The sequence below is a fragment of the Pholcus phalangioides genome, unplaced genomic scaffold (assembly GCF_987345545.1).
Source record: "Pholcus phalangioides strain wild (caught in Gottingen) unplaced genomic scaffold, Ppha-v1.0 ptg000015l_1, whole genome shotgun sequence".
Taxonomy (NCBI): Eukaryota; Metazoa; Arthropoda; class Arachnida; order Araneae; family Pholcidae; genus Pholcus; species Pholcus phalangioides.
This window is the reverse complement of record NW_028301608.1, coordinates 60598297-60621488: the sequence shown is the minus strand read 5'-3', so window position 1 is coordinate 60621488 and position 23192 is coordinate 60598297. Positions and strand designations below refer to the sequence as shown.

At 36.0% G+C, this 23192-nt stretch overlaps 1 protein-coding gene across 3 annotated transcripts; it reads left to right on the top strand.

The window, feature by feature from the left end:
* Positions 1-1705: 1705 nt before the first annotated feature.
* On the top strand, positions 1706-21466 carry TyrRS (Tyrosyl-tRNA synthetase). 3 transcript variants are annotated; one of them, XM_089243927.1, is made up of 13 exons: positions 1706-2138; positions 11386-11622; positions 12936-13111; positions 13834-13963; positions 15505-15585; positions 15703-15754; positions 16071-16253; positions 16632-16717; positions 17737-17869; positions 18030-18109; positions 20277-20473; positions 20807-20945; positions 21128-21466. In XM_089243927.1, the coding sequence occupies exons 2-13, from the start codon at positions 11404-11406 to the stop codon at positions 21236-21238; spliced, it is 1587 nt and encodes a 528-aa protein (XP_089100053.1). In that variant the 5' UTR covers positions 1706-2138; positions 11386-11403; the 3' UTR covers positions 21239-21466. The 3 variants fall into 3 exon arrangements, with proteins under 3 accessions (XP_089100053.1, XP_089100052.1, XP_089100050.1); XM_089243926.1 differs by having other exon boundaries at positions 1713-1851; XM_089243924.1 differs by lacking the exon at positions 1706-2138 and adding an exon at positions 10350-10592.
* The last annotated feature ends 1726 nt before the right edge of the window (positions 21467-23192 follow it).

Below are 23192 nucleotides of genomic sequence, written 5' to 3'. Positions count from 1 at the left end.
TCAATTTTCCCGTCACCACCCATCCAAAATTTGCCGTCCTGAGCAAGTAGAAAGTACTATATCTAGGAGGCTTTAGGCTATATTGGGTTGCAACTGGAGGGGTCTTGTACCTCGCGCCAAATTCACGCTTTAATTGTTCCTTCTACATTACACGAATGACACCAAATTGCCCTGCTGACAAAGTATTTAATTGCGGTCCTGGGCAGTGACATATTTACAGGAGGAGAGGGGGGGGGGGCTTGCCCGCCCAGACTGGCGAATTTGAGAAATGAACGGGAGAAGGGGGCCGCTTCCAAATTTGTATAACTTCAATATACTCGCCTCTGCCCAGACTGCAAGGAACTAGGTCAGTGAGTGACCTATCTAGCGTATTCGCAAGCACGCGAGTCAGCAAAAGAGTGACTTGGAGCCTGAGAAATCATGTGAATGACCAAAAACAAAAAATGTGACCTACAGAGTGAGGGACCAGGTCAGTGAGTGTGCAAAGCATGTGAATGACCAAACGAGTCACCTGGAGCACACGCAAGCATTTGAGTGACCAAAGAATGCGTGAATGATCGAAAGTGTGGTTCCACTTTCCTTGCTTTATAGGGGACGTTTCCTATAAAGGAGAGGAACGAAAAGGGTAGGCTGGAATGGAAGAAGGGCGGAAAAATTCGTTTAGCCCACGCCTCCTGGCAAAGCCGTAGCGGAAGGGACAGGGAGGTCTGGTCCCCCCTGAAATGTGAGAAAATGACCGAAAAAAGGGGAAAAAGATGACCAAATCTATTGTATCTATGCTTCATATCCACTTTGCTGACCCCCCCCCCCCCCCGAACGAAATTTCTGGCTACGGGCCTGCCTCCTGGTTCTGGGCTACCTATTTTTGCTTAGTAACACCTTCTTCTCTGGGCCGTCTTAAGAGCTTCGTGAGTCCCCCGGGCGGAGTGATTTTTCTGAGATCCTACCAGGCGAAATTCTCGAAAATTTCAACTGGTTCCCATTTGTGTGAGGTGTTTTTTCTTCTGAGGCACATGCGTTAAGATGGCACTGCTTCTTCCCCTCGAGTAGAAATATAAGTTATTATATTTCTATATAATAACTACATAACCTATATAATTCTATAAAATTTTATATTAATCTTATTTCTCCTGTAAGGCTTCTTCCCCATACGCCCTGATTCCCCGGGGGGGGGGGGGGGGAGATTCAAAAGTAGTTCAGACTTTTAAAGAAATAAAAAGTTTATATTATATATTATTAGCTTATATTTCTTCTCAATGAGTCTAGAGTATCGAATCGCAGTCAGTTCTGATTAAAAAGAATTCAAATTATACAGGGTTCTTAGCAGGTTCAAAAAGAAAAGTATAGGTTCAACTATAAATGAGAATATTAATCTCGCACATATGTCTCGAACGGTTTCTTTTTGAGAAATTCATTTTAATCCACTGCAATTTGCAGTGATGCTTCATTTCCCGCCATTGTGATTTTGTCCTAACTTCAGCAATATTTGGCAAGTTTGTTCGGTTTTAGCGTAATTTTTGGCAATAATTGGCAGCGTCCTGTATTTTGAATCCCAATTTCCCGTATTTCTCTCGATGAAATATGGTTAGTTTAGTCATTCCATACATGTGATCAGGAAAATATACAATAATAATTATACAGGGCTCTCGATCAGGAAAATATCCGCTGAAATACAGTGCCACGTTGTCGGTCAAAGCCGTCCGAGTCTGCCCACGTCACATTTTTCCACAGTTTACGTAGTAGGCGTTACGTCATCTGTGGGCACGTTTTTATTGGGGATATTTCTTGTAAACGTTTTCGCAGTCTTTTCTTTTCCTCTACAAGTGTCAGGGCAGGTGTTTTGATTCCGAGGTACGTGGTCAAATCCAAACATTTATGCGCATATCGCTGTCAATTTTCATAGAGCAGACCGTACTTGATAGCTCTCAAAAAGCTTTTCATAAATCAACTTCGCAGTAGTAGATCCTCGTCGTTTCTTCTTACACAATACGCGTGTGTATGTTATTCCTAGTAGTGTTGACGGGTCCCGGAAAAAAATCCCCAACAATTTAGATTTTAATTAAAAAAAAAAAAAGAGAGAACTTTAGATTTTCCGTGATTTGTTTAGGAACAGCTATTGTTTATTCCCGTGTTTACAGGTACTATGCTTTTATTAGTGACTAAATTATCATGCTTGAATATATACAATTACGTACTCCTAGCCGAATATTTCGATTCTGAGAAAACCATTGCTTATTTTAAATTAAAAAATTCTGTGTTGGGGTAGGTGAAAGAAAAAAAAGTTGTTTATGAATTTTTGTTTTGGTTTGCGAATTTTATGTTAAACGGGAAATAATATATGTTTCTTGATTCTTAATGTTTTTTTTTTTCACCAAGCTCTCCCACCCATTTGCCCACATGCATTCTTTCAAACCGGCCACAGCTCCAGTCTATCATAATGGGCAATTTAATGAGTCATGCCAGAAGTGTGAATGTGCGTGTGTGCGAAGCACAAATGTGAGCCGATCTCCCCATAAAAACGTCTCGCTGCAGAGAGCAACAGGCCTACAACGGTATACTATTCAATCATAACACTTCATGCATAGTTAGAAAAATTTATGGCAGATGGTAGCACTACACATAAACAAACTATGGAAAGTGCACAGACACTCCAACATGTATTAATTCATTAGAAGTTCCGCAGAGGAATATGGACAAGGTGCATGCCTGGTTAGTGCAAATACAACGCCACAACAGGCAAAACGCCCAACGAGGCAGCTGATAAAAAGATGCCCATAAAAATATGGATGTCATATATTTCAAAAATACAGCAACCCTATTAAAAATGCAATTAACACAAATTATAAACAATATATACGCACGATAAAATATTATACAACGGCCATAAAGAATACTTATGGTTGTCTTATTGGCCGCTGTGGTGGTTATAGTGACGGACTCGTGATGCGAGGATCCGGGTTCAAACCCCACAGTGGTGGTCGGCTGAAGTTGGTTTTCTGTGGTTCCCAACTTCAAGGCGCGAATGCGGGCCGATCTCCCTGTTAAAAAGTCTCGCGACAGAGAGCAACAGTCCTACAACGATAAAGCATTCAATCATAACACTTCACTCATAGTTAGAAAAAAAAACTGGTGGCAGATGGCAGCACTACACATAACAAGCATTACACAGAAACAAAAAAACTTTACGTCAGGTTGTACTACACGTACAAGCACATTCCCGCATGTACCGATTCGTTGGGGGTTCCGCGGGGGGTGGGCGGGGTGCATGTGTGGTGTGGCAGTAGTAGGTAGGGCCTCCAAAAAAAATTGCTCTGGGATCCATGATGTTCTTAAGTCAGCCACCTCGTTGGGCAATTTGCCTGTTGTGGCGTATTTGTATTTGTATTCGTTGTATTTGTATTATTCTAAGAATGGATAGCTTCTCGATTTACCCCAACATGTTTATGGTATTTCTTTTTAAATGTGTCAATTGTGACACATTTGTGACACACAATTTACTACCTCCGGGGGTAAGCTGTTCCATTTATTATCTTCCCTATTAGAGAAAAATTCCCTGCGACACCATAGCCTTGCATTGTCCCTCACCAATATATACTGGTGTCCCCTTGTAAAAGCAGTCGATTGGCGGTGTACTAAAAGTTCATGGTCCATCCCATTGAAAATTTTGAACACTTCGATCATACCTCCTCGACATCTGCATTCATCCGAGTAGTAGTCTGAATGTGTGTACCAACCAGTCTGAATGTATATATACACATTGACGTATGCATAGGGGGGAGTTTGAGGTTCTAACTCCCCCCCCCCCCCAAGCTGACACATTATAGTGTTATTTTGCAGAAAAAAACTTAAATCCCCTCCTGAGAAAATTCTGCGTACGCCTATGTATATATACATAGTGTGTTGTGTGTAATGATTTTTCAGTGCTGCTATCTATATTTCAGAAGTGAAGTGTAATGATTGAATATTTGTACCGTTTGGAGGCCTGTTGCTCTCTGTGGTGAGAATTTTTAACGGGGAGATCGGCTCGTATTCATGCCTCAAAGTTGGGAACCACAGAAAACCAATTTCGACCGACCACCATTGTGGCACTGGTGGGGTTCGAACCTAGGCCCTCACTATCCGAGTCCATTATTATAACTACTTGGCCACCACACAGACATGCACCTCGTCTATATTCCTCTGTGGAACTTCTAATGAATTGGTACACATTGGAATGTGTGTGTACATATAGTGAACCTTCTGTGAAGTTTGTTTCTGTGTAATGTTTGTTATGTGTAGTGCTATCATCTGCCATCAGTTTTTGAAACTATGAATTTCTTTTACAATTCAGAGTGAGTGAAATGTAATGAATGAATAATTGTAATGGTGTAAGCCCGTTGCTCTCTGTATCGAGACTTTTTAACAGGGAGTCGGCTTGCATTCATGCCTCAAAGTTGGGAACCGCAGAAAACTAACTACAGCCGACCACCACTGTGGTGAAGGTGGGATTTTAACCCAAGTCCTTGCGATGCGAGCCCGTCACTATGATGGGCTTGCCCTCCCACCCCAACTAGGAAATGTGGTTCTTCCTACTTATTAAATTCATCGAGTTTATCATTAAAAAGTAATAAAAGTATAGGGCCAAGGACAGTTTGTTTTTTCTCATTATGTTTTACTTAAATGTGTCATTTTTTTATCAGCTATCTTCATCACTGACCATTGAGGAAGGGTTCCCCATTTCACTCTATTTCAATTTATAGCCCCTCCCTAGAGCAGTAATTCTCAATCTTTGAAAGCCTGCAGCCTGGTCAAACACATGACTAATGGAAAATTAATGGAGAAAAAGAATGCGGCCAATCTCTCGCGGCCTGTTATGAATGTTGACTCTACCCTAGAGTAATGGTCTTCAATCTTTTTTCCAGTCGTGAGCACTGTGCCTGTACCTATCATGGAGAGAAGAGTACTCTTACGGCAAGTTTAACATACGAATGCATGAAATGACGATGATTTTAACCCTTAAATGCAATTCCTTTAAGGTGTTTAATTGGAAAACATTGATCAGATGCTTGCGAGCACAAAATTATATGCAAGCATCGAGCACTCTCTCACTGCAGGAAGCACCATGATGCTTGGGAGCAACGGGTTGAAGATTTCTGCCCTATAGTATCCCAAGAGACCACAAGGATGCTATCCTCTTCAAACCCAAGCCAAAACAAACCATAAAAAATGTTTTTTTTTGATTGATTTGTGTTTATTGCATGCCAAAAAGCCCTTTAAAAAGTCCCCCCCACCCCTGGTCAGCAAAATTTTGTCAGCAGCTTAGAATATTTCATATCTTCAAAAAGGGTGGTTGATGACGTAAGCAACCTTCAAACCCCCCTCCCCCCTCGTCATCAGAAGTCAGCAAATCCGAAACCCCCCTCTTGATGCTGACGTAATACTTGAATGACCCCTTATCTATTATTTGTCTCTTAGTTATTATCACAATTATATCTTAAATCCCCTTTCAGTCTGCACATATTTTAAACATACACGTGTAAATAATTATTTTGTTTCTGTGCATGGTAGGTGCTGTTCTGCATTTATATTGAAAAAGACACTCCCTCCAAAGTTTTTTTTTTATCCAGTGTTCCAGTTTATTGAAGTACAAAGAATTATTTTTCTTTCTTTTTTCATGATTAGTGAAATAAATCAAACTTAGAGGAACTCTGGGGCTGCATCCTCCACCAAGCCACGATTTTCCACTGTAGTAAATTTATTATGTTGAGAAACAAAATACTAAGATTCATTTTTGCCAGCCTCTTATGTGGGGCTGTGTTTGTGTACATTATCCCATGTATTGTTTGAGCGAGCAGTAAAAATGACTGGCACTAAATCATATTGAGCTGGTATACAGAGAGAAATACTATAAGTAATCATATATTGTACAGTAATATAAAATCACAAAGGAAGAACCAGTTCTGGCACCAAAAATAGCCCATGAATACTCAGTGAAAAGGTTCTTTATTTTCAGCTATACATAGGATAACCCCATCTCTCTTGAACACAGGGGATTATGAAAAATGCTTTGGAATTGCTACGAGAGAAAGAAAGATGTTTCTAGACTAAATATATAAAATTTTGATCAGAAAAATATGGGTACTTTTGCTTATTGATTCACAAGTCCATGCAATTTTGAGATAGATTTGTATCATACCTTGTTTCGACTTCAAGGATTTGGATAAGAACTGTATTTACTGCCGCAACGGGGGGAAGGGAAAAGAGTCTGGTACCCGGGCGACGGACCAGAATGGGCGCAACTTTCATCCTGATTCTTCTCCAAAGTTACAAGGAGGCAGGCCCGTAACCAGAAATTTCGGGGGGGGGGGGAATCAAAGTGATATAACAATAGATTTGACCATCTTTTTGCCTTTTTTCGGTCATTTTCTGACATTTTGTAGGGACCAGATCCTCAAGTCCACCCACCCTCGCTACGGCTTTGCAAGAAGGCATCAAAATGCGTGCTTGCCCCGCCTGACCAAGGGCTTAGTTGCAGCCTTGACTATTAAAATATGTTAAAGTGATTCCAAGAATTGCTCAGTGCTGAATTTCTGCCCTCCTCGCCGTTTTAGCTTCCAGAGTCCATGAAAAAGTATTATAGTAGTTTTATCAATAGTGGAAAACAGTGGAGTAATTAGGAAGACTATATGCTAATTAATGGGACTCCAATAAGAAAAAAGGTCTGGCTTCATGAAGATATAATTTTCTGCTGAATGGCCTTGGGCGTTTTCAGAGGTAGGGGAAAAAAGGTGTTAAAACTTTTTTGCATGATGTTGTAGCCTGTGATGACAATTCTAGATCTATGCAAGTTCTTGACTATGAACTACTCAATCATACAATATTATGATTAAATTAGAACAGTGTTATTCTATAGGCTCCCAGGTCAGAGCCTCCTGCACTTATTTTGTAACAAAATTATAGCGTAAAAAATGAGAAAAAAAAAGGTGGGGGAAAATAAAATATATAACCAGGTCAGTCTAAGGATCAGGTCACCATAAGGATTATGGGAGGTCGCCATGATTTTGATACATGTGGTACATTTTGGGTACACATAAGATACTTCCGAGTTGTCATCCTTGCTTTTTAGCCATCTAAATTTTTTCATTTTATAATCGGTTGAGATTTTGATAGGGGAAACACCCCGCTTCTGAGTGTTCTTTTTTGGCAGAATCGAATTCGCCAAAGAAGGAAAAAAGAAAAGTCACTTTTGCTAAATTCTACGTTTCCTCGGTATAAATCGAAACTAATTACCCAAAAATGTAATTGTTCCGATTTGAGAAAAGAAAAAAAATCCAGGTGTTCTCTGGTCGTAATGTGATGATTGGATTGCGTAAGCCACAGATCGACCCGTTTTCTCAGCTGCTCAAACAAAAGAATGCTAACCACAGCCAGTTTTCTCCATCACGTTCTGTCTGTGAGTGCGTCGTGCATTACTCATGCTCGGGCAAGCAGAAATAAATCTTTGTCCGCGTTTTATTTTATTTTCTTTCAAATCCTGTCTTGATTTTTTTGCTGTCTGTCAGAGATTGTTTTATGAATTTCCATAAAAAGCATTTCATCCTCTGTAAATATAAAATAGCTCGAAACAAACATCTCGTGGTGCTTTATTTTATAATTCCTCTGAGTGAGTTAGTTTACTAAAAATCAGGGGAAAAGCCTTAAGTGTAATATAAGTAAGTTAAGCTTCAGAATAATGCTAAAGTTGTAATTGAAGTTGTATTTTGTATTTGTTGGTTGCTTCGAACTTGATGTTCTAAATCCGATGATAATTTCAGAAAAGCAAATTTTCTTTCATTGACGTATGGGCTATTTTCAAGATGAAAACCAGGGCCGCAACTAGATGCTTTATCAGCCGGGGCAAGCAGACATTTTAGCGCCCTCTTGTAATGATAAAGAGGTGGTTAAAGGGCGGAATTTGCGCCCCCCACTGATCCAACGCCTGGGATACATACCAGACCCGCCTGCTCCTCCATAGTTACGGCCCTGATATAACGTCCATGTGCATCAGTGTCGGTCGATTTCCGAAAAAAATAATGTTTATGTGAATCTCACATTTATATATAACATCAACGAAATGCAACATTTTCGGACATAACCACACATTTTTCAGTACTTTGATTAAGTTGTTATTTTTCACAGGAGGACATTCAAGAAAATTTTGTATTTCATACAGTGAAAACATGATTCCTTGCATGATTGTCAATCATTGTTCAATATCCATCCATTGCATATATATTATACGTAGAAACACTGGTAGAGTTAGAGTTTATGGAAGCTTTCATTTTAGTCTGCCGATTTTAGATCATTTTATCGTTTTTATTCTATGAAATAACTACAATGTTTGACATGATCGTGACTTTTCATAGTTTTTTGCTTCCAAATTGATTACTAATCTGATAGAGGCCTATTGATATGAAACATCGACATGTTGCAGTAAAAATCGTGATTCATCATTTTAGTCTTAGGCAATAATATGCAAAGAAACAAAGTTTCCAGTTCATCTTAATTGCTTGATGTGATAATTGCCTACCTATCCTACCGTACCTTAGGAATGCGAAGTAGACCGAAAAAGAGCTATTGAGAAATTTTCTATAGGTCATTACAAGTTCGATCATTCGATGGCTTGGCTTTTTATAACCCCCGCAGTTTACATCCATAATTTTAATCGCTCTCACTTAATAAATTGACGAAGATTTTAAGCTAAAGAAAATAAAAATTCCAATAATAATAAAAAAATTCCGGCTGATACACTACTTGCCGTCGCCGCCGCCACGTGTTTCAAAGAAGAGGCGTGTCACCAATGCCCCAATTGAATTCATGGATTGTGGGTTTGATCTAAAAAATGGGAGCCGGATTGTCTGGTTTGAACATTTATTCTGGCGCTGTAACTTCTAATAGTCCAATTCTGCGATGACGCGAATTAGATTCTAGACGGCCTTGTAAGCTAGTTTTTTTCTTTGTTTCAGATTCCCAGTCAGTGAAATGTGGCTTTCCCCGTTAATTGTCATTCAGAGGATGCGAGATAGAAAGAGCATCTTCATTATTAAATGTGTTCATTTCAAGGCCTTATTCAAACATTTTCCCAGGTCTGATTCCGCGTCGAAACTGCTCCTCAGAATTTCCGTGACTGTTTTCGCTGACAACGAGGGTTTTTTTTTGCTTTCTTTATTCCACTTGAAAGGTTTTTGTTATTGTCTTTCATTTTGTTCTTTCAAGTTTCGAAATGAATAAAATATGGATAATGATATTATCCCGGTCTGAATTCAAATACAAACTTCATTCTTTTTGTGACAGTGGGATTGAATTATTTTTTCGAAAATTCTCAAAAAGGTTTTAATTTTTTACTTTGAGAGTAGTGAGTTCGCATTCGATGTGTATGTACCATAGGTGTGTAGAGGGGAAGCCGCATAGCTATGCGAAGCGGGGTCTGTTGAAAAGCCATTAAAAATTGTTAGCGTTTGAGACTGACACTTTATTACTTTCTAACTATAGGGTTGTCTTTTGCAGTGAGCAAAGTCAATATTTCAATTATGAAATAATTATCTTCAGACCAGGCCATGGTCTGCACATGGGGGAAGGCTGACGGGGCTTCATCCAGGGCCCGAAATGAATTTCATTTTTCCTGTTTTATACTATAAGTTTACTATAGAAAGGTCAGTGGCGGATTAAAGTCGGTTGAGGCCTAGGGCGCAAGAGAAAATATTAGGCTCTTGAATTAGAAAAAAGTGTAAAGTTTGGTTTTTTCGGGGCCCTTCAGAAGTTGGGGCCCTGGGTGCGCCCGCCGTTAAATCCACCTATGAGAAAGGTCCTGGAAAATTGTGGCCTCTTGGTCCACCGGAAATTATCTTGTTGAGGTTCCCCCCGCTTCTGGGATTCTTTCGGAACTGACACCATCTATCCAGTTTTTGCATTTCCGGAGGAATGCGTAATTTCTCAACGATTAATCCGACTTTAATGGACACGATCGCTTCGGTTTTTTTTTAATATTATACAAAGAGTTTTGCTCAGATTGGAGTACACCAGTGCGTCCGGTCCGGTCCGTGCTACCATCGCTGGTTCGTTAAGCAAAACTTTTAGGATGAAAATTCGTCAAATATACGGAATCGGTTGATAACGGATTACGCAATTAATCTAATCCGTTGGAAATCGTTTTATTCGTCGTATTTACATAATCAAAGACCGGGGCGCGGAGGGGGGGGGGGGGTGTGCATACGTTTTAGTTTTTTCTTTTCCATGCCCAGTTTCATCTTACGAAAAGAGATGGATAGATACCACGCGATTTCGCTGTTAGGTCACTTTTCAAGATAAGATAACTTAAAGAAAAAGAAAAGAAAAAATAGATTTTTTTTCTGGAGGTGAAGGTTGTAATGTGCTGAGAGCTCTATCTTGTCCTTTTTTTTGTTGTGCCGTCATTCCATATGATCGCATGAGGATAGTTCGAACGCTTCGAGTTTAATTAGCAAAATTAATTGGTGTTTAATTAAAATTAAGGTTAAAATTAATTTAACCTTGGTGCCCACAAAATGGATTATCTGCGATGGTTTTCCTTCAATTATTTGTCTTTTGGGAAGCAGGTGACTGAATAATCTGTTTTTGATATTCTTCCCCTCCCACCTCTTATCCGTAGTGTAGTATTTATACAGGGTGTTCAAGTGAAATTGCACCTCATTTCTTTCATACATGCAATTCTTTTCTGGTGAGGTCTGTTTTAAACTGAAACTATATATCAAAAATAAAATTAAAAAAAAAAAGCAAATATCATATAGGAAAAAAACATACCACTTTTCTTAATTTTAAAATCTCTTGCTTTTAGAACTTCACCAAACAGGGCTGTAGCATGCATTCTCTGGGCAGACTTTTTCTTTGGGGTCCCCTTTGAAAGGGGGATTATGCCAAACAGGGAAGAAAACGGGGGGAGACATGATTCGGTATTCGGTTGCCCCAGCTTAGTTATGGGCATGTCAAGTTTTCATTATATTGTATTCATCAGCCTGATTTTGACAGCCTTTTAATTCTTCAAAATTTTTATTATTATTCTTGAGAATTGGAAAATGTCTGGATATTCTTGAAAGATTCCATTGAAATAGGTACTTTCTTGAACAAATTTTTTCCTTGAAATTTGGATTCTTGCAAATAACATGCACTATGAAATTGCCATCTCGTATCATTGAAATGGCATTTTATAAAGCTTTTGTGTCATTTTGAATGCTTTAGCTGACCAATAAAAGAGATTATTAGCTTATACCTTTTTACACCTTTTGTTTAATAATTGATTCTTATGTTTGTTTATTATTTTAAATTTTCACATTTCTCTTTAATTTATTAGGGTTACAAAGCTGAGGATATTGATATTTTTTTAACTTATAGGAATTAGGTGATACAGCAATGGCTGTTCATATGAATGGTGATTTCATGTGTCCGGACAAGAAGCTGCAGCTCATTAAACAAAACTTACAAGAAGTTCTTGGCGAGGATAAGATGGTAGAAATCCTCAAAGATAGAGATCTCAGCCTTTACTGGGGAACAGCTACCACTGGCAAACCTCATGTGGCATACTTTGTGCCCATGTCTAAAATTGCTGACTTTTTAAAAGCTGGTTGCGAGGTAAACTTTTTCTGATTTTTAATCAATTTTCTTATATTTAATTTTTTAATTATACAATTAATCTGTTCAGAAGTCTTATTACTATAGCCCTGATTTTTTTCCCCTTTACATCGAGACGTTTCCCGTATATTCTTCTGCCGGTCATTGGTTTTTTTAGCAGGATCCACTGTACCTTCATTTTAGATAATTTTTTCCCCATCTCTGACCAATGACACCAGAAAACCACTCGCCCACCTCCAGCAAAGCCCTTGTATCTCTGGTCTTTAATTGCATGTGCAATATACAGGTTGGTGGAGCAACATATAGATCCTCTACTAAAGAAATTTTCTGGTTGTGGCCCCGTGACCATTTGTCATTAGTAGGGGATGGGATGAATAGTAATTTGACCGAATACTCAATGTTTTGGCCGAATATCAATTTTCTTAAATTTCATTACTATTATGAATAAAATTGATATTTTTGATTGAATATAAAAATATTGGTTATTTGAAATGATTGAAATTGAATTTTAATTATGCAATTTACTATTTAAATAAATATTAAAAACTGGTAATGAAAGAGATTTTTGTTGCCACATGATACTGACAATCAAATTTAATGATGTATTTTAATATTATATACAGAACCAATTTCTTTTCCAACAATTATTACCAATTTTGCATCGAATTAAGAAAATGTCAATCAGTATTTACTCTCAACCAGTAATACATCATAAAATTTTATTATTTTTCCTCTTTAGATGTTCTTTGCCTCCTTCAGTAGCTTATTATGTATCTTGTCTTGGTACATCCTTCAGTTAGTGAAATTGTGTAATTCATGCTAACTTCTACCTCAGTGCGTCCCAAAATGGGCAATATCACCCCCTGGTGGGCAATGAAATGGTCCAAGGGGGTGATAGATGCAGTGAGTATAACGTAGGATCCTATGGGTTCACTTGAGTCGAGGGTGATGGAACAAAAAGTTTTGGAAACTATTTTCTACCTTAATTGTAGAAAACATTACAATTAATATAATTTTTTAAAATTAGTTTGTCATGTTTAGATGTACACATATATTCAGTCAAATACCTGAGCATTATTTGGCCAAACCAAATATTCACGAAAAGAGCCGAATATTTGTCACATTTCTAGTCACCAATTATGATGGAAACCTGAATAAATTTTATCTTGTGGGGGAAAAAAATAAATGCTTATTAGATTTTGAGTAAATGCAATGTATATGACTCCATATTACTATTGCTATTTTGTTGATGGATTCATAGGGATATTTGTTTATTAAGGATGTGTTTCCATTTTTTAAATATCTCTGTCCAGGTAACTATTTTATTTGCTGATCTCCATGCATACTTGGACAACATGAAAGCTCCTTGGGAACTTTTAGAATTACGCACACAGTATTATGAAGCAGTCATCAAAGCCATGTTGACATCAATTGGTGTTCCTCTAGCGAAGTTGAAGTTCGTAAAAGGCTCGAATTACCAATTGAGCAGGTACTCATTAATACGACATTCATTGCTTGATCATTCTATTAAATTCCAATGTGCAGTTCAATAATTCACTGTGTCAAATGTGGATATTAGGCGTGACTAAATAATATCAGAAAAGCTATCGAATGATATATAAAAAGCTTACTATTTATACTATTGCAAGGGAATAAAATTTTACTCCTGTATTAAAATTGCTTAGATGGGCATTCACATTATAGATGACTGCACCATACATATAATTAGACTACATGATGGACACATTTGGTGAAACAAAATAGAAACATATATAATATACTATACTTTCAAACGTATTGAAAAAATTAAGTCAGGAACACATCTGCCTTGTTTGGACTCTCCTGTATGGTAGCACTGCAGTTGTATTGGCGTCACATGCGGGACAAATCTCGTAAAATATAATTTCACATCAAAGAAATTTTTGTTTTTTTCTATAAATTTTGAAATTTCGCCGAAACCAAGGGATGCACCAAGTTATCTTCAGTGAGTGCATGGTTGGAAGCTAGGATTGCTTCATAAATAAATTAGAATTTTGCTAGTAAAATTCATTTTTTCAAAAAAAAGCTGGATTCTTGTTTTTTTTAATTGTTGCTTCTATTCAAAAGATGAAAGAAATAGAAGTTGAAACTTTTATTGTTTGCTGAAACACCCATTGAATGAATGTATTATAATTCTTACTGAATAAAAATATTCATTACAATAATTTTCAGAGAATACACATTAGATGTTTATCGATTAGCATCAATGGTTACTGAACATGATGCGAAAAAAGCTGGTGCTGAAGTTGTGAAGCAAGTTGAACATCCTTTCCTTAGCAGTCTCATGTATCCTGGTTTGCAGGTTTGTATCTGTTCATTTATACAATATTGTTGTTATTTATACGTATGCTGTTGGTCTTTTGAAGTGCGTCATTGAAATAATGTGTATAAAATAGTGTAGCATAATTAATACACTACCTAATATATCTAGCACAAGGCTTGACAAATAACAATAAAAAAAAGGGACATTAGATAAATTTTTTTTAGAGCAAATCAGTTTTCCTCAGAAAAAGTCCTAAGTAATGTTTTTTTGACTTTTCAGTGACTTAATTACATTCTTTTCATGTTGGAAGAACTTGATTTGGCAATTACCTATGGAAAATTTTAGAAGCTAATAAAAATTTAAAGTTGCCATGGCGACCTGATGCTTGTCAAGCTCAATCTGACTCCTATTCTATGTGTCTTGAGTGTCGCATTGTTTCTGTGTTAATATAACCATGTTCCACGTGGAATTTTTTTCCCGAACAATTTTAACGCTTGTACTATGTTAGAAATATGTTTGATTGAATTTTGTAGCTTTTTTTCTGATATAAGCTTTTTGAATCACAGATACGTCATCAATTATACAAAGAAAACCCCCACTGATAGGCATTCTTATATTGTGGTTAACACAAGAACGACAATAGCAGTCATAGGAGAGAGAACATCAACAAAAAATTATTTTTCTTTACCAAAACTTCTTAAAACAGTATCTATTCTATTTTTTTGACTTATTTTTTCAATAAATCCTTATTTGTTTACCAATTTTTTGGAATTTTGGACAAAAAGTTTCATTATGACAAAGACTAATCCTGTGTTTTGCTTCTGTGAGAAGTGGTTTGACTATGGTTTTTTTTAAGCTCTTGTAATTCGTGGCTTCATTTTCACTTGGTAGTCTATCGACAAGATTTGAAGTATAATAATAAAGTAATGAATAAGGTTTGATAAATTTGTGAAGAGATTGCATGTGTGGAATGAAAAACCATCAATAGGCTTCAAATCATGAGCAATGTTAAATAAATACACAACAGCTTTACGATGCTGGTCGCATTGTGCACTGAATGAATTCATTTCGTCAAAAGCATAATGACACTCATTAGTAGAAAAATAAAATTTCATAATTTCTTTCAGAAATTTCCTTTGTCTATGATTTCAGTTTTGTGTGTGTGGATGGTAGATGGCTAGATTTTATGTTTACAAACTGCAGAATTATTTTTCTACTCAGTCAAAAGCATGATATGTTGTCAAATAATGGCCGCAGTTCAGTAGAAGCAAACGCAAAGATCCTATCATGGCATTTCCTTTTCTCCAGTACCCATTTTTTACGATTTGAAGGTACGCTTCTGAAAAAGCTTGTCGTTGCACATTATTCAATTCATTTAGTGTTTATATGGATCTTTGTGCTTGTTTCTACTGACTGCAACCATTATTTTATAACATGTGTGCTTACACGCAATTTAGAATTTGATTCTGCTGAAAAAAAATGAAGCAAAAAAAAAATCTTTTAATCAAGAAGTATAGGTGAATTATTTTTTGTAATTTGCCAAAAAACTTCCATCTTCAAACTTTTTATTTCAATTATAGGCTCTTGATGAAGAATACCTTAAAGTAGATGCACAATTTGGCGGTGTTGACCAACGGAAAATCTTTACATTTTCAGAAAAGGTTAGATTTTCTTCACTTTTACATTGCATAAAAAATATGTTATATATTTAATGTTAATTAGAAACTTCTTTGCATTCACAATATATCTAAATATTTCTATGTATTTTATTTTCTCAGTACCTTCCTCAACTGGGGTATACAAAAAGAATCCACCTTATGAATCCAATGGGTATTGCATATTTTTTATTAAATGAACATGCTATTTTTGAACTGTAAATTCCTAACTAAAGTTTTCCTCACTAATGAGTGAATAATATGTAAGAAAGAAAAAAAATTTTTTAAGCGATTGTGTTACTGCATTTTTTGTTAATTTCATCAAAAAAAAGTTCAGTTTAATTAATTTTATTTGAATATATAGGTAAGGGAAAAAATTCAAATTAATTTGTATCATAGATTTCTTCAACATATTTATAACATTGCTTTTGGATTTTTAATACTGATTTATTTAAAAAGGTGATATTAATATTTTCTTTTTCTTGTGATAGTCCCCGGACTTACTGGAGGCAAAATGAGTTCTTCTTTAGAAGATTCAAAGATAGACCTATTGGATACCCCAGCAGCAATCAAGAGAAAGCTCAAGAAAGCTTTCTGCGAACCTGGAAATCTTGAAGAAAATGGAGTTCTTGCATTCATTAAACATGTTCTTATGCCTCTTTTTCACAATGAAGGTCAGTAAAGTTTTGACAAAATCAATAGAGACTCTAAAACAGTGGTTGGCAATCTGTGTGTCAATTGTAATAGACAAGTATATTATAAGCCCCTGTTTCAGTCAATCATGAGACATTTTTTTTGGCAATTTTTCTTCGAAAAACCTGATGATAAAAATTTATGGGAGCATAAATATTGTATTTGTAGCTGTACTTAAAAGATTGGCTATAATCTCATAAAAGACAAAGTAATTTTTTGGTAGATTTTTTATGATAGTGCATTGAAAGTGAAACAACAGTGACTTGCACCATAGATCGTAGTAAATCTTCGGTAAGAAAAAAGCCATAAAGCTGACCTGATATAAACTATGTTGTATTTTAATGATTTTTTTTTATTAGATTATGTGGTGGAAAGGGATGAAAATAATGGAGGTAGCACTGTGTACAAGGACTACCAGTGTTTAGAAGATGATTTCAAGAATTTAGTGAGCCTACTTTAATTATTCATTTTGAAAATATTTCATTAGATCATTAGTTTCATTATATTGAATTTCTATGTATCGGATAAAATTGTGAAACTTAAACAAATCATTTCTCTCCATCTCTTCATATTTTATCGTTCAGAATCTCTTGTATGAAAACAAATTCGTGTTTAATTCATGGTTTGTAATACACCAAGGTCAGTCAAAAAAAGAAAATGATTTTATTATTCACAAATATAATGGTCTGGGCCGTTGATCAACCCCGTAAATGTAGGTGGGCCTGAGATCAATTCTCAAAAAGAGGGAGTTCGAGAGAGTATCAAGAGGAGAAGAAGCGATCATGGTGTCCAGACCGTGTTTCTTCCATGTTGTAATGTGTGTAAATAAATTGATTTTCCAAACAGTGTCTACACAAACTATATTTGTTGAAGTTTAGATTTGTATGCTTTGTTTTGAAATGTTTTTTTGTTATTGGTCGAGCATGTCTTCCCCCCTCCCCGGCAGATGTCCTGTAACCCATCTTTCAACAATTCTCTAAAAATAACCTCCTCCACCTTCAGAATCATGTTGATGAACAAAATTGCTGAATGTGCCCTTTCTGTATCTGCAATTTCATTGAGCAATGCCCATGTGTCTAAATGAGATCAGAGCAGCACGATTTGTGCAATATAAATTTCATGTTGTAGGGCCAAATATTGGGCAACAACATTAGCAATTTGTAGGAGTTTGATGATTTTGTTCATCATCACTTATTCTGAAGGAGATTGTCAAAAGACTGATTCCAGAACATCTTCCAAAAATGTTGGACATGCTTGACCAAAGGCGAAAAAATTGAAGAGAAGAAAACCATTTCAAAACAGTCAAGCTAAACTATTAATGTAGAGTTTGTGAGTTTATATATATATATATAAACCCTGATTTTCTCTGACCCTTTCACTGATTTCAATTATTTGAGTTATCTTAAACAGTACTTTTTCTGTTTTGTTACTATTTTTTTATAATCATAGTTTTTAAATTAACAGAAATTACATCCTGGAGACCTAAAGGCATCAGTAGAAGTATACTTGAATCGTTTATTAGATCCTATCCGGAAAACATTTGAGGATCCTAAACTGAAGAAGTTGGCTGCAGATGCTTACCCACCCACCGGAAAAAGTGAGTCAAATTTATATAGTATAGTTCTTTGTTAGCTCAGAATGCATGAGTGTTTTTACATGCTGTTATGCTTATTTTCAACTCTGTTTTTCCCATGCATATTCAATTTTGAAATTACTGATTCAAACTCTAATAGTTTTATTCATATTGATATTTACAGAAGGAAATATTATTGTTCAAGATGCGGTAACACCAGGACGCTTAGATATACGTGTAGGACACATAATTGATGTGCAGAAGGTAAATGGAATAATTTAGAAAGTTCTTTTATTTTTCCTATGAATTCTGAAGTAAAAAACAAATCTCTGAAATGTAGTTTTATTTTTGACAAAAACCACTCTTATATTTGTCTTCAATTCTTCAATCATTAGTCTTAAGGGAAACTTTCAATCACAAAAATTTTTCAAGCATATAAATATCCTACAATGCATTTCTGACTTGAAAAATTTTTGTGATTGAAAGTTTCCCTTAAGACCAATGATTGAAGAATTGACTTATTATACTACGAAACTGTAGCATATAAATATGCTACAGTCCCGTGATTCAAAGATCCAATTAATTCAACAGGCAATAATTAGTGAACAAGGCACATTCCAGATCAAGACATTTATTGCTTCAACATACTTTAAACAAGTTACACGTTAGAGTTCAATAAAAAAACATGTTAGTTCTGAAATCGATAACTACACTTTGATTTGCAAAATTACAAGAAAGGTCTCACCCAATACAAGTCCTATGTCGAGAATGGAGTGTCCTGTTTTCAAGTGAGGCGGATGATGTTGACCACTCAAGAAAGTTCACCTCAGGAACCTATAGGAGACGGAGTACCTTTCCGAAGATGCACAATTGGCAGAATTCGTTCAATCACATCCATCGATGAAACGTGCTAATGATCATCTGCACAACATTGAAGACCTAGGTTGTACATAACTGCAGGCTGATGTAGCATTTCATGGATCATCTGACCCTTTCAAGGAACCACTTTCCAACTGACTAGAACACATGATGACTATTTGACTAGAAGATTATATTGGAAACCAGCCGGAGTAGCCTAGCTTATGAGATCACATTTTTACAACATTAGTAACATTACAACAACAACATCAATTAGTTGTTAGTAGGGGTTATTCACCCGTCAGCCCCACCGAGTGGAGTGAGTACAACGAGCTGAACGAAGTTAGTAGATTAAATGCAACGCTTCTGGTTTATCCAGGCATATTTATAGTAGCCGAGATCAGGTTTGTTCTCGCTGCACTGAAAGAACATGTTTCCTCCGGCGCATCGGGAAAACTATAATGTCAATCTGTTGATTTGCATATTCGGACACAATAACAATTATTTCGGATATTCTGTATTTTTGGTTGGCAACAGCTCGATAATCATGAAGGAAGCCGGCCAGACTTTACCCACGAAATCGGTAAGGCTATTGAGGGTGAGACCAAGACAATGGATTATATGTAACCAGCGGCCCTCCGCTAATTAAACCAAGGCAATTCAAAACAGTTGTTTCTTTACAATGAATAATCACATACATTGAACATAATCACAAAAAGGGGCGAAGGACCTAGCATTAGCTGGGGGGGGGGTGGTTATCGACACATCGGAAACACGTAACGTGAGACCCACCGGGGTGATACATTACAGCATCATTTCAGCTAAACTATGAGGGGGACATAGAAATTTTTATCTAATAACCAATGTAAATTTTTTGAGATTTCATTCAATGACATAATATTAAGAGTTATTGAAATGCTCCTTTGTAAAAATTGAATTATTCTAGATTACTTTTCTCTAAGTAATTCTGTGTACAACACAAAAAATGGTGCTTCAACTTTAGTGTGGTGTAACCTGCTTTGGTCATAAGATGATAAATATTTTTTGTTTTATATGTCAGTGCATAAAGGATATCTCACTAAATGACTTATTGGACCCATGGACCTTATAAAAATTAAATTTTTTGAGCACTGATAAGTTTTCTTATATTTGAACCTTTAGTGATTCAAGTGTTGCATAGATCAGGCTGGACATTGAAGGTAAATGAAATCTAGGTGTTAGCTAAATTTTATTAGAGCATACTTTTTTCGAATAAAAAAAAATTCCCTTGCAATGTTTTGCCGAACATAAATAGGAAATGAAAAGCAGTATGCAATAGGGAAAAATGCAAAAATCCACTAAAGAAGGTGGTGTAAATTTATTTTTTTCCTTCAGAAAAAAGTTGTCAAAAATTATCAATGAATAATTAATTTAATCAAGAAAAAAAAGCAAGTAAAAAAACAAATTAAATAGTTGACAAAACTAAAATGGTTGACATCATTTCTTGAAAAAATATTTTTATGAGTTTTTATATTTTTATTTTCAGTTTCATGTAAGGCAAAGCTACAGTTTTAAACTATTCTTTTTATTACAGCACCCTGATGCAGATAGTTTATATGTGTCCAAAATTGACCTTGGAGATACCTCGGGACCAAGGACGGTTGTAAGTGGGTTAGCGCAACTGATTCCACGTGAAGATTTACAGGACAGGCTCGTTGTTGCTCTCTGTAACCTCAAGCCTGCAAAAATGAGAGGAGTAGAGTCACAAGCAATGGTGCTGTGTGCTTCAGTGTAAGTCTTTTTGCTTTTAGCAATGACTGTTTTAACCATTCATAACATTGTTGTAGTTTTTAATTTCAAAATTTCTTCTTGCTGAAACTGAACATGCATCAAGAAAAGGTTCTAAATTGTTCAACCTTTTGAGAGTGGAGAATATAATAGTAGAAAAATTATAAAGATAAAAGGTGAATTTTTACAAAATAATTAAAATAATACTAGGTATTTTTGTATGAAAGCAAAAGATATTGTGAGTAAAACCTAAGCATATGATTCACCATGAAGAGAAGGTTAAATACCATCTAATGTTTAAACATATGTATAGTTTACATAAATTCTTTTTTTTAGAGATGAGCCACGACGAGTGGAACCACTCAACCCACCTAAAGGAAGCAAAGCTGGAGATAAAGTTTTCATAGAAGGGTACGAAATATCCAAACCTGATGAACAGCTAAATCCAAAGAAGAAAGTATGGGAAAGTTTACAGGTGCATAAAATTTGTTTGCAAATTATGTTAAACAAGTTATAGTTACAGCTTGAATTTAATGCTTATTTGGAAGAACATCACTGTCTTATTACATTTTGTAAAGTGAGATGATTGGGGATATGTATCTTGTCTTCTCCCAATTATATTATCAGAAGTCTGAGAGGTATTTTTTATTTTCATAGGCTGATTTGCGGACATCACAAAAGTGCATCGCTGAATGGCAAGGTAATCCCATGATGACCACATCTGGATCGGTGACATGCTCATCATTAAAAAGTGCACCGATAAAATGAATCTATAACTTCAGCGTATAGATTTAAAAAATTTGGTTCAAGAACCACTTTACACTCAGACCCATCTCAGCTGTACAGACTGCTTCACTATTTATTTCAAAATTATGTAAATTCTTGTTGCACAGAAAGTGCTTCTTTTTAGACCAGGTAATTTAAACTTCTGTAAATTTTACTGTTCTATGGTTTGTGGCTGGTTGGAATAAATGAAGCTGAGTACTGCTATGCTAATTGAAATCTTGTTTCGTACTAGTAAAGCCTTTCTTACCTTATGGTCTGTGGACCAGATGTGGTTTTCAGGCAGACATGAAAATTTGTTCATAATTTAAATAATTTTCATCTCAAATATTTGATATTCATAGGGTTCAAACAAAAGATTAGACTCACATAAGTGTAATTTAATGGTCTGTCATACTTTTTCAGACAATTTACTGGTTCATGGGTTGACAAACGTTGTACTAGTGTTGTTTGTGACAATACATGAACGACATCTAAATGTGATGCATAATAAAAGAGTTTCATAATATTTAAAGCTATTTGCACTTGCTATATTATCTACTATAGACAAAAAGTACAAGTTGATAATACAAAAATCAACTAATGCAACATTTTTCTAAGTTATTAGGCTGTTGTGGTTGAACATTCTTTTTTTCAATGTGGCATTCACATCCGTAATTCAGAACATGCTTGCCACTTTTAACAAGTAGTTGTATAGAACAGCAATTCCCAATTGGGGTTGCCCCCTCAATGGTCCACGGCGCAATTGTAGAATTAGTAAAAAAAAATGCTGAGCTAAATCAATTACCTATAAAGAACAGTTTCAATTAAATTAACACACAAAAGCACTGCTGCATCGTTGGTAGACTGCATTAGCAATATTATGATCTGCCAAAATGGTACTTGCTGTGACATAGGGTTACCAGGCATCCCCTCTTTTGTTGTCATTTTAAGCATCCTCCTACGTTTTAGAAAATTCATCCTTTTCAGGTTTCTGGAATTTTTTCTCACTCTGAAACACATTTATCACGTTAATATGAGTGTTTGTGTGTTTTTTCCGCACAAATGTTCACACACTTCCTATCACTAGCCATCAAATTTCCCAGAATACAAGACTGCAGCAATTGGAATGTCTTTTTGTTCAGTGATTAGCTGATTGTCTGGAATTTATGGCTAGATGATTAGGCCATGAGGCTATTTTTTTCTTTGTATGCAGATGCTAGTAGACTGAAATCGTTACATATGGCATTGTTTCAATAAGAGTCTGCTTCTTTTGATAGAACTTCTGTTTGAAGGTAAATTTCCAGTGGGAGTTTGTAGAACAGTAGTTTACGTAATATTATGTGCACCCATTACAAAAGTAAGTATTGCCTTTGAGCAGTCAGCATTTTGCTTTTCATCTTACAGATGGGATTTACAAAATACTTGATATATAAGATAGTTTGGGTGGGGGATGAGATGATGGTTCAATAATAGATATTTCTGAATAGCCTGTAAATACCCCTTCTTTAGTAGTTTCTGCAGCTATAAATGGAGACACCAATATTTCCTTTCCGTGGCTAAAAGTATTTTCCCAATCACTAGTGTAGAAAATAAAAGCCTTCTCAAAACACCCACAACAGCTTATTATGTCTGCAAAACAATGTATTATTCCTTAAATTAGGGGCTTTTAAACTTTTTCCACTCATGGTGCAGGTTGGTTGTGTACAACCCACGGTTCTCTTACGAGTTGAATGGTGTCACTATCCCGGATGCAATTAGAGTCACCGATTTGGGAATTCTCATTGACGAGCGACTTAAGTTTTCTGAACATTGTTCAGCGGTTGTCAAAAAAGCGAATAGAATGCTTGGTCTCATTTTCAAAAAGGTCTCTTCGCGTTCTCCTAAAGTCATTCTTCCGCTTTTTCGAGGCTTAGTTCGTCCTGGACTGGAGTATGCGGTAAGGTTTTGGAGACCATAC

Bases quoted from the DNA above. Each gene is read 5' to 3' on its own strand.
- TyrRS (XM_089243924.1), top strand. From the start codon at position 10,542: ATGGATTATCTGCGATGGTTTTCCTTCAATTATTTGTCTTTTGGGAAG. The intron at 13,112-13,833 runs GTACTCATTAAT...AATAATTTTCAG, and splicing joins TCGAATTACCAATTGAGCAG to AGAATACACATTAGATGTTT. The intron at 18,110-20,276 runs GTAAATGGAATA...TTTTTATTACAG, and splicing joins ACATAATTGATGTGCAGAAG to CACCCTGATGCAGATAGTTT.